This window comes from Xenopus laevis, chromosome 9_10S (assembly GCF_017654675.1).
Source record: "Xenopus laevis strain J_2021 chromosome 9_10S, Xenopus_laevis_v10.1, whole genome shotgun sequence".
NCBI classification, from domain to species: Eukaryota; Metazoa; Chordata; class Amphibia; order Anura; family Pipidae; genus Xenopus; species Xenopus laevis.
Window position 1 is genome coordinate 85,251,940 of NC_054388.1, and position 12,225 is coordinate 85,264,164.

The window sequence follows — 12,225 nt, forward strand, 5'->3', positions numbered from 1 at the left end:
CGGTATTGTTTTCCAGAAAAGGTGGCAACCCTAGTTGAAGGTCTATTCTTGAAGTAGTATAGTACATGTAGGTGATGGACACTGTAGGTAAACTACAGAAACGGGGGCTAGAAACACCATGTTTGGCATGTTGAGGTAGATAATTAGATTACGAGCGCTCAGATAATCTCCTGGATAATGGACTCCTTCTTACAAACAATCAGAACAAATGGCAAAGGGAGGTGGTTGTACCGGTAATTATCTACCTTGCAGGGGCCAAACATGAGTAGCTTTAGGGCAGAGTCACACATGGAGATTTGGGGAGATTAGTCGCCCGGGGACAAATCGTCTTCTTTGGGCGACTAATCACCCCAGACTGCCTTTTCCCAGGCTACAATCTAAATCGGCATCGGGGTGGCACTCGGATCGCATCGTTTTCCAAAGTTGCCTCACGAGGAAACTTTGGGCGACTACGGAAAACGAAGCGCAACGAGTGGCATCCTGCCGGCGATTTAGATTGTAGCCGGCGGGAAGGCAGTTCGGGGAGATTAGTCGCCAGATTTGGCAACTAAATATCCCCAAATCTCCACCTGTGTCTCTGCCCTAGGTTTCCGGTTTCCCTGTTTAGCTAAATATAAAATAAACTCTACACTTGTCAGGAACAATAAGCAAAATGTACAGCACAAGCTCTATTTATGGAAATCATTTTGAACATGGGGGTATACTGCTAGCAATATGAATTAGTGGTTATTTTTTCCTCATTAAATTGTAATGGACTACTGGAGATCAAAAGATCAGACAGGAATTTCCAATTATAATTACATCTATGTAACCGAGTAAATAGTGCCTTGTGCTTGGATTTTATTATACTGGTATGGGACCGGATATCCAAAATGCTGGGGACCCGGGGCTTTACGCATAATGAATCTTTCTGTAATTTGGATCTTCATACCTTAAATCTACTAGAAAATCATGTAAACATAATAATAATAAACCCACTAGGCTGGTTTTCCTTCCAATAAGGATTAATTCCATCTTAGTTTGGATCAAGTACAAGGTATGTGTTGTTATTACAGAGAAAAAGGAAATCATTTTATGGAGTCTATGGAAGAAGGCCTTTCTGTAATTTGGAGCTTTCTAGATAACAGGTTTCCGGATAATGGATCCCATTCATGTATTTGTAGTCTGCAGTAGATGGAACTATGGGTTTGCTTATAAATTATAGAATGGATATTAATTATCAGTACTTAACACATGTATCTTTTTTTAATTTTGATCTTGTAAAGGACAACAAAGCCTAAATTCACGGGTGGTGGGTGAGGTTCCATTTCATTAGAACACCTATACAGTGAATGTGCAGTATAGTAGTCATTTTTCCCTCTTTATTATACTGCACATGCACTGTTCCAGGACAACACAGGCTCTGGGTGAAAAATCAGACAATATGGCAGTGCAGCACTCTAATAGAAAGTCCTTTGGGCTGCTGCAAATTTTAATGTAACTGTTGGGTCCCATCTTAGCAATAAAACAACTTTCACCATAAAAAAAATATATTCTCAGCTAAGAACAAAAATCTGATGGCATGAAGATATACACGCACTACGGTGCTTGGAATAAAAAACAATCAGTAATTAAAGGATGGAGTTAATAGTTAATTTGCAACATCTCAAACAGCTGCCATGCTCACTCAGATGTTTAAAGGGATCCTGTCATCAGAAAACATGTTTTTTTCAAAACACATCAGTTAATAGTGCTACTCCAGCAGAATTCTGCACTGAAATCCATTTCTCAAAAGAGCAAACAGATTTTTTTATATTCAATTTGGAAATCTGACATGGGGCTAGACATTTTGTCAATTTCCCAGCTGCCCCCAGTCATGTGACTTGTGCCTGCATTTTAGGAGAGAAATGCTTTCTGGCAGGCTGCTGTTTATCCTTCTCAATGTAACTAAATGTGTCTCAGTGGGACATGGGTTTTACTATTGAGTGTTGTTCTTAGATCTACCAGGCAGCTGTTATCTTGTGTTAGGGAGCTGCTATCTGGTTACCTTCCCATTGTTCTTTTGTTTGGCTGCTGGGAGTAAAAAGGGAGGGGGGTGATATCACTCTTACTTGCAGTACAGCAGTAAAGAGTGATTGAAGTTTATCAGAGCTCAAGTCACATGACTTGGGGCAGCTGGGAAACTGACAATATGTCTAGCCCCATGTCAGATTTCAAAATTGAATATAAAAAAAAATCTGTTTGCTCTTTTGAGAAATGGATTTCAGTGCAGAATTCTGCTGGAGCAGCACTATTAACTGATTCATTTTGAAAAGTTTTTTTTTCCCATGACAGTATCCCTTTAAACTATAATTTTAATAATTGTAACTATAATGCAGAAAAATTACCAAACTGGTAACAATCATGACCATTTAAAGGTTACAATCAACACACGGGAAACTGAATTTGTTAGTGCACAATGGTTTTACTTGACAATTCTTACTGTACCTTTTCGAACTCCTTTTCTTGAATATCCAGCATAGTTTGAATTCGCTTCATTACCTCTCTGAAGGGTTCACCCTTAAACAAGATAATAAAATCTGATGTTAGAGATAATAATAATTAGAGCAGATGGTGGAAACACTAAGTAGTACTTCTGCTTGTGCGATTACAAGGTTTATATAGCTCCTCTATGGAAACACTCCACAACTAAATGTAATAGTATTAGCCTTTATAAATGATGTATAGTTCGTTATCACACTTCAGATCTATGAGCTAAAAGGAAGTTGCTCGCCCCCCTCAATATGAATTTAACTTGGGATTAAGCCTGTGATGCCTATGTATGACTTGCTATTCAAAAATGAATAGGAATAGGTAAAACAGTGATCTTGAAAAAATTGCTTGTGCGCACAGACTGGAAACACACTATAATCATCAATGGCATTGCTGGAAAAAAACGGCCAGCGGTGGGAGAGAATAGTTTTGCAATTTCTGTTCTTTGAAATAGAAGATGATTTGGACTATAAAAAACAATGTGGTACAGCTGGGTAAGAGTGCCATAACAATATACACATTTATAATTTTTAAGGCTTCCACGTCCCTTAAAAGGAGAACTAAACCCTAAAACTGAACCTATCGCACCAGCCTAAAGTTTCAGCTTGTCAATAGCAGCAATGATTCAGGACTTCAAACTTGTTACCGGGGGTCACCATCTTGGAAAGTGTCTGCGACACTCAAATGCTCAGTGGGCTCTGAGCAGCTGTTGAGAAGCTGAGCTTAGGGGTCGTTGCAAATTATCAAGCAAAAAATTAGGTTTGTCTGTAATATAAGCAGATGCTACAGGGCTGATTAGTAAATTCTAATGCCAATTGCAGTGGTTTCTATGTTGCCATGTAGTAATTATCTGTATTAATTACTAATCAGCCTTATATTGTGACATTTATAGTCTATGTATACTGTATAGTGTGAGTGGGTCCCTAAGCTCAGTAAGTGACAGCAGCACAGAGCATGTGCAGTGAATCAGCAGAAAAGAAGATAGGGAGCTACTTTGGCATCTTTGGAGGCACAAATCTTCCCTGCTAAAGGGCTGTGGTTGCCTTGGGCTGGTGCAGAAGCTGTATGCACACATACAAATTTATTCCATTACTTTTCTATAAAGACAGAACAGTATTTTAATAAACAGGTGTATTGTATTTTAAAAAGTACAAGGGCATAGCTTTCTATAGAAAGAATTGTCCCTCTGTGTGCATATAAACAACAGCCCTTCTGCATTGCAGGGACATCAAAAGATGACTCCATTAATAAGTCCAAGAGCACCTATTAGGCAGATAACATACACATACATCTCCCACAGGAGTATAAATATGAAGAGAACCAGTGTTATTTATGCATAGTAAACTATGAATCATACAAATTCTTTTCCTACCTAAAATATAGATCACAAAACTTTCCATACTTGATACAAAATGATATATATTTCGATTTTAAAGTAAGCACTAAACTCACCTGTTGTATCCTTAGCAAAAATGGGATTCCAAATGTGCCAAACACCTCTTTGTGAAAATGCGCCACTGTGATCAACATTTCATTTTCTTTATCTATCTCTACCTGATCCAGAGGAATTTCCTGCCATGGAAATAGAACACGGTGGTTAAATGGTCACCAAGACTGAAGATGATCCTTTTTTTAAAGGTGCAGTATATACACACAAGCCTATTTGCCTTCAACCTTGCTAAAATGAAGCACTTAAAAAACAAAAGAACAGTTAACTAGTAGCACCCTCGGGTTGGGCAGCTTTTCTGGATTTGAAAAGTTTCTTATCTGACAAAAAATATTTGTAATGGGCAAATAATGACACCATATTTAACCCTTAAATTGGCAACATGATTTCAATGAATAGGGCTTGTGCCACACAGACTTTTTAATAATAATTAAATCTATGATTTTTATTTCTTGAGCTAAACCGGGAGACTGAAGCACCTCAATGTTGCCTTAACAGCATATTATATATTTTAAACCAATCTCTCCTCACTACATGGTACAGTCGTAGTACAGTAGTAGTAGTAGGGTAAAAATAAAGCAATTCTGCTTAATGACAGGATAAAATAAAGTGTTTTTCATTTTTTAAATTAAAAACGACAAAACAAAAAAACAGGCATAAACTTTTCCAACACAGGTCCTATTTAAGAAACAATTTGCTACAATTCCAGAAGACCGGAAGAAAAAATTCCTAAAATTAAAAACAAGTGCCTAACATATGGTTATAAATACACACACACAAGCACATATGAACATTAAAGGGATACTGTCATGGGAAAAAACATTTTTTTTCAAAATGAATCAGTTAATAGTGCTGCTCCAGCAGAATTCTGCGCTGAAATCCATTTCTCAAAAGAGCAAACAGATTTTTTTTTATTCAATTTTGAAATCCGACATGGGGCTAGACATATTGTCAATTTCCCAGCTGCCTCAAGTCATGTGACTTATGCTCTGATAAACTTCAATACCTCTTTACTGCAAGTTGGAGTGATATCACCCCCTCCCTTTTTCCCCCCAGCAGCCAAACAAAAGAACAATGGGAAGGTAACCAGATAACAGCTCCCTAACACAAGATAACAGCTGCCTGGTAGATCTAAGAACAACACTCAATAGTAAAAACCCATGTCCCACTGAGACACATTCAGTTACATTCAGAAGGAAAAACAGCAGCCTGCCAGAAAGCAATTCTCTCCTAAAGTGCAGGCACAAGTCACATAACCAGGGGCAGCTGGGAAATTGACAAAATGTCTAGCCCCATGTCAGATTTCAAAATTGAATATAAAAAAATCTGTTTGCTCTTTTGAGAAATGGATTTCAGTGTATAAGACTGCTGGAGTAGCACTATTAACTGATGCGTTATGAAAAAAACATGTTTTCCGATGACAGGATCCCTTTAAGAACAATGCTGTTCTCACCTCTATTCGAAATGTCCGACTTGTTGCAGGTGATAAACATTCTAACAGCTCGTCTTCCTGATGAACCCCAATTATTTTGTAACTTACAATTTCTAACAGCCTAAAAGAAATTATAGAATTAGAATATGTACTCAAAACAGTAATTTTTCAAAAAAAGATTTAGTTGAAAACAAATTGGAAGATATACTGTAGTAGGTATGTGAAGGGTCCTTTAAATAAATATCTGCTCATTTTGTTGCAAAACACAGAAGCACCAATACAAATGTTAACACAGGGAACTTGGACACTTGAGCTTCTACTGCCCGTGATACTGTGCAACGATGGTGCAAACATATATAATGTTCATATATAATGTTCATATATAATGTTCAGTTGGGTTTCTGTTAGTTGATGGAGCCTGGGGTGGAAGGAGCCATCTTTGAAACCTTTAAAAATGATTTTGAAAACAACTAATTACCTTAATTTACCCGATCCTTTCTCAGATAATTCAACGGCTCTCTTACATTCTTCTAAAAGATCCCGTACACAACCGTGTTTGTCTGGATATAGTGTTACTTCCTAAAGATTCAACAGAGACGGAAAAAGTTTAAATTTTCAAAAAAAAAATTTTAGTAGTAAAAAAACCAAAAAAAAACCCAGCATGACTGTTGATTACAGTTGGTGGAAAAAGATATTAGGGGACATATTTATCAAGGGTCGAATTTCGAATTTTAAAAACTTTTTTTCCCAAATTCGAATCACATTTGGACTATTCCCTAGTCAAAATACACAAAAAATTGCTCGAGATTCGAATTTTTTGAATTCGAAGATTCACCTCGACCTATGATAAATCTGCCCCTATGCATTTACTAGTTTGGTTGAAATTTTTTTTTTAGATGCTTTAGCTAGAGTGTCGACTACCTGACAGTTCACACATCCTTATCCACTTACCTCTTCCCTAAACTGACTATTAAGCCAAACACACTTGAAGCTTCTCCTGTTTTCAAAGTCTGTGATTTTCATTTTAAGCTGTGAAAAAAACATTAAAAACACAAATGAGCATTACAATTTAAGAGTTAGTACTAGAAGGAAATAATAAGCATTTGTTTAGGAATAACCTACCTGCTGATAATACAGTTTCTTTGGTTGCCGAGGCTTAAAGAATTGCAGAAGATCTCGTAATGTACCTTCATAGTTATGTCTAAGGGGGTTTCCAGGGCCATCTCTGTAACTAGAAATGTGTGGAATTTTATTTAGAGTGCAGCATAAATGCACAATCAACGTTTCTTTCCTTAGGAGAGATGAAAGTGTATAGTCAAATAAAGCCTCAATGTACAGGTGTGGGACCTGTTATCCAGAATGCTCAGGGCCTGGGGTTTTCCGGATAATGGATCTTTGCGTAATTTGGATCTTCATACCTTAAGTCTACTAGCAACTCATTTAAACATTGATCAAACCCCATTGGCTGGTTTTGTTCCGAATAAGTATTAATTATATTGTAGTTTGGATCAAGTACAAGGCACTGTTTCATTACTAGAAGGAAATCATTTTTTAAAAATTTAACCATTTGATTATAATGGGGTCTATGAGAGATGGCCTTTGAGTAATTTGGAGCTTTCTGGATAACAGGTTTCCAGATAACAGATCCTGTCCAGGATATAAATTCTTAGATTCTTGTGCTCAACCCCAACACATTCATTTTCTGCCAACTTACATTTGGTCAAGTCTTTAATATAGACAGATTAGTGTCAAACTGTCCACATCAGCCATTCAATGGAGACTTTATTTGCAACAAAAAGTGGTTACTCTTGCCAAAAAGCAATGTGCATTATTGTGACATTGTAAATATGGATTTTTTTTTATTTTACTGAACTTATGTGAATGTTTATTTCTCTGCCTGAAAACAGAAGTAATTAATTGCATTGTGCCATCAAAAATTCTAGATATATCACTAAATAATTTGGCATCAACTTGCACTAAATTCCCCACTGCCTCACTTTCGGAAAATGGGTATTAAAGAAAAAAGGTTCAAGCGCTGCAAATTTTCACAATATTCTCAAATAAAATCACTAGGGTTGATTCCAAATGACAATAATTGGGTTTCAGACAGCAGCAAAGAATATTTAGCTTTTTAAAGATGCAATTTTAGAAAACAGAAAAGAATGGCATGGAAAACAGCCAGAGAACCTCCCTCATTTTTCATAGATTTTGATGTACTGCGTGGAGTTTACTGTGGCAGATTTAAACACAGAGAAAAATATTAGACCACTTAGCAATAATCAGAAGTACACTCGTGTCATGGATTTCATATATTTTGCAATAAAAAAAAAAATCAATGCTATCAATATTTATGTAAAAAAAATGGCATTATGAGGATAGGGCATTATTATGTAAAGGTAAACCGCTATAAGTTCTTTAGTGTAGGCCCATTTGTTAACAGCATTTTTCCATAGGAAAAGAGTAGTCAGCACATCGATTCTCAGTATTCTTTGGAGATGGTGCCCGTTCTACAATGGCCACTTCCCATTGGCAAACGGTGTAGTAAAAGATTGAACTGCACCACCAACTCTTCAAGCAATTAAAAAGCCTTTATTTGTGCTTTTGTGGGCATCACAGCAACGTTTCAGACCATGCGGCCTTTTATCAAGCTTACTGGCCAATTCTGAGTACAACACTTTATACTCTTTAACATCATCTAGTGGTCAATATTGTGTATAAGCTATTTTTACAAAAAAACAAAAGACCATCTGCAATAAATCATAATATAGTGTCAATTAACAATCAACAATACAACAAACAAGTGATACTTATAGGTGAATGCTTGGCACGATGTAAATCACATAGTGCATCTGTAAAAGATAAAGACATGGATCACAATTAAAAAACTGTATAATTAATTTAATATTAAAAAGACTATTCAAATCATCTAAAAATTGCATTTTTAGATGATTTGAGTAGTCTTTTTAATATTAAATTAATTATACAGTTTTTTAATTATGATCCATGTCTTTATCTTTTACCGTTGCAGTGATGCCCACAAAAGCACAAATAAAGGCTTTTTAATTACTTGAAGAGTTGGTGGTGCTGTTCAATCTTTTACTAAACAGCATTTTTCCAGCCATATTAGCTTATCATGGAAGGGAAATAACTTTTTATGAAACCCTAGTGATTTATAAAGCATGAATGTATTTTTCAGGGAAGAACACAAACTGTATGTCATTGGTAGATCAAAAGTTTAAACTGCTGGAGTCGTGTGGCATCTATTCCAATTCAGTGGCATGTAGATCTACATTTGATAGCAGTGAGATATTTGTTAATTTTGCTTTTATTTACACTTACCCTTGAGATTTGAAGAACTGTAGAAGCATTGGGTCAGTGTTAAGTCTCTGTGCAACAGTCTTTGCAACCTGTATAAAAAGTGCACATCAATATCAGCAATATATACCTTATAAATAATACTTTGCAATTTATAGACCAGCATCATTAAAAAGAAGGCTGGGATCCATCAATCAAACTAGAAATAAGTTAAATTGAAAAATAAATGGTCCATGTCTCTGATTTAGAATTATGGTTCTGTTCACATGTGAACTGTACTATTTCTCTTTGTATTTTGTCTCTCATTTCCTATGCCATTTTCTTTTAAACTCATCTTTATACTCATTTATTTTTCATTCTTCTCCCCATTTTGTTATCAATACTGTTCTACCCTCTATTATTTTCTTGTGTTCCAAGCTTCCCTTTACTATATTATAGTTATTATTCTCTTCTGTAGGTTGCTTGAAACTGCAGGGCAGATTACCAGGCAACCTGGATTTTTTTTCCAGGGTATGAATTGAGGTTTATTCCCCTTGGCATGCTTGTCATTAGGGAGAGAACCATTAGGCAGATGGTAGTGGGGTACAGATTTACAGAGTAACTGCTTTTGAGAAGTGTGAGCTTACAGTGTGTCATTAGATCAATGGAATGCCATGGGAACGTGCTTGTCCAACCTTCATTCTTTAAAGGAACAGCTCAGTGTAAAAATAAAAACTGGGTAAACAGGCTGTGCAAATTAAAAAATGTTTCCAATATAGTTAGTTAGCCAAAAATGTAATGTATAAAGGCTGGAGTGACTGGATGTCTAACATAACAGAATAGAATGCAACTTCCTGCTTTGCAGCTCTCTAACTCAGAGTTAGTCAGGCACTTCAAGGGGAGCCACATGGGACATAACTGTTCAGCGAGTTTGCAATTGATCCTCAGCATTCAGCTCAGATTCAAAAGCAAATAGTTATGACCCATGTGCCCCCCTCAAGTCACGGATTGGTTACTGCCTGGTGACCAATCAATGGAAACCAAGAGAGCTGCAGAGCAGGAAGTAGTGTTCTGGCTATTATGTTAGACATCCAGTCACTCCAGCCTTTATACATAACATTTTGGGCTATTAGAAACATTTTTAAATTTTGCACAGCCTATTTACCCAGTTTTTATTTTTACACTGAACAATTCCTTTTATTTCCTGTTATTTACACAGTAGGAGATGTCATGTTGTCAACATTTTTATGTTTTTTTCAAATGTAGTATTATTTACTTGAAAATATAGGACAATATATGCAAAAACAAATAAAAACCCACCGCCCACACAGTGTGAAATCGTATAAAGTTAAATGTTTAGTCTTTACATACATGTGAGTAGTTCATTCTATTTGATAATGTTACAACAAATCCTGGGTCATTGGGAATCGTTTTGTCACAGAAAATAACATCTACGCGGTGGTAAAGGTCTCTAAAGTATTCCTTTGCGGTTGGCAATTCGCTGCTGTCATTTTCTGGGTCATCCCTGTGCAACAAATAAAGGACTGCTTAGAAAAATAAGACACAAAGTAACAGAACAAGAACAGCTCAAAGGAACCATCACTTTTTTAATTAGCTGCTGTTTTAGCATTCTTCAGTTTAACCATATTAATAAGTAAAAAAAGCAAGTTAGTGTCGACTAGCCGTTTCCCAAACACCAGTATTTAAAGTTTCAATCAATCATACTTGTATTTGAGCAGGACGCGGAATTGATTTATTACTTTCAGCATCCTGTTTGAAGCTATCCTTACAATATCTGATGGTACATGGGTAAACAGCACAGCATCACAGACCAGTTCCCACTGTGATGTAGCCACAAGACTTCTGTAGTAAGCCTAAAGCTTAAGGCAGGGGTAAAGGGCCAGTTCAAAAGCAGGTCCAAAGTCTTGGGATCAGTATGTTCAGGAAAGAATTATATTACTTCTCCTTTAAATGCTAAACAAACTGTAAGCATGGCAGAAAGGTCTCCACTGGACTGTATTTAAAAGTTTGATTCAGGCCACACAAGCAAACAGAGTTTTGATCAATGCTGATTATAGTGGAAATCAGAACACTGTGCCGAGCAGGATTTACTGGCAGGATTATGGACCAGTGAAAAGGAGATTGTGTTAGTCACCCTTAAATCCTTTTCTCTGTAGCAGTCTGTGGGACACAGGGACAATGGGGTGTAGCATCTATCAGTAGGAGGCAGGACACTAGAAGAACAGAGTGACAAGAGGCCCCTCCCCCTTTTACTATACCCGTTAGCTGTAGGAGGAAGTCAGTTTTAACTAACAACGAAGGTGATATGCAACTCAATTGCCTCACAATAACTATATACAGTAGGGATCCCCAACGTTTTGGACCCGTGAGCAACATTCAGAAGTAAAAGCAGTTGTGAAGCAACAGTAGCATGAGAAATGTTCTTGGGGTGCCAAAGAAAGTGCTGTGATTGGCCATAGTGGACTGTCAACCTACATTAAGGCTGTTTGGCAGTACCCCTGGTATTTATACAACCAAAACTTGCCTCCAAGCCAGGAATTCAAAAATAAGCTCCTGGTTTGAGGCCAGTGGGAGCAACATCCAAGGGGTTGGAGAGCAACATGTTGCTCATGAGCTACTGGTTGGGGATCACTGATATAAAGGCTAAGTCTACCCTTTCAGAGGAACCAGACTGGCCACTTTTAGGAAGGAGGCCCTGTGTCCCAAAGACACAACCAGTGAAAAGGATTTAAAGTGATACTGACAGTAAAAAAAATGTTTAAATATGAATCTACATGAAAAGTTACCTATAGGTCATGTTGAAAGCTGATAGTTCTGCTTTTGTAAGTAATGGTCACTTGAAGTTCCTAAACCTGACTTTTTTGTCAACCTAACTGCACCTTCTCAACTTGTCAGAGTTTCTAATGCTAACAGACTCCTGCTGCACAAATATGGCAGCATCCTTGTAGGGAAAAAAGGGGGTATCAGGAAATGGAGGCCGGAGAACCCTTCTTGCTGCCAGAATAGAAAATGAAAAGCGAGGAACAATTTCTAAATTCTTTGGAGCAGTCTAGGCAGAACTTTAGTGCTCTGACTGGATCTAGGGAGTGAAGGGAGACTTCCCAGGTGTCCATGATTGGGGACAGAATGAAGGAAGCGTGTTATCCTGGTTAATGTGAAAGTGATGCGGAACACCACACCACCTGAGTGGAAGACTCAGACTCAAGGGACTGCCAAGGTGTTCGCCTGATAACTGCACAGCACAGGGTGGAGGATATGTAGTATAGAAGTGAATGGGTGTGCCTGCGTTTTCATGGTCTGAGGAGAAACGCCTGCCTACCACTACAAAGCTGTGTCCCCCTGCGGCAGTCATGGATCCAGAAGACAACTGGAGAAGATATGGTGCCTAGCACTCGGGTGGAGAGTGGACGGGTGTCGGGTAGCACTCTGAAGAGCTCTGCTAGCAAGCTATGTGGTACCGAGGAGCAGAGTGGTGTTTAGATGGCAAGCAGGAGAGTGCTGGTATGGCACCAGAGAGACA

The 12,225-nt window shown here is 37.6% G+C and overlaps 1 protein-coding gene across 4 annotated transcripts in view; it reads right to left on the minus strand.

Annotated features, from left to right (window-relative positions):
- The window catches only part of usp7.S (ubiquitin specific peptidase 7 (herpes virus-associated) S homeolog), a 59,140-nt gene that overhangs the window by 2,482 nt on the left and 44,433 nt on the right, over window positions 1-12,225 (minus strand). For all 4 annotated transcript variants that reach the window (XM_018237115.2, XM_018237113.2, XM_018237116.2 and 1 more), the window contains 8 exons: window positions 10,056-10,209; window positions 8,730-8,797; window positions 6,513-6,621; window positions 6,342-6,419; window positions 5,869-5,969; window positions 5,412-5,511; window positions 3,964-4,083; window positions 2,467-2,538 (listed from right to left, as the gene is read on the minus strand). In XM_018237115.2, the coding sequence (XP_018092604.1) occupies window positions 2,467-2,538; window positions 3,964-4,083; window positions 5,412-5,511; window positions 5,869-5,969; window positions 6,342-6,419; window positions 6,513-6,621; window positions 8,730-8,797; window positions 10,056-10,209 (802 nt within the window). The remainder of the gene's footprint in view (window positions 1-2,466; window positions 2,539-3,963; window positions 4,084-5,411; window positions 5,512-5,868; window positions 5,970-6,341; window positions 6,420-6,512; window positions 6,622-8,729; window positions 8,798-10,055; window positions 10,210-12,225) is intronic.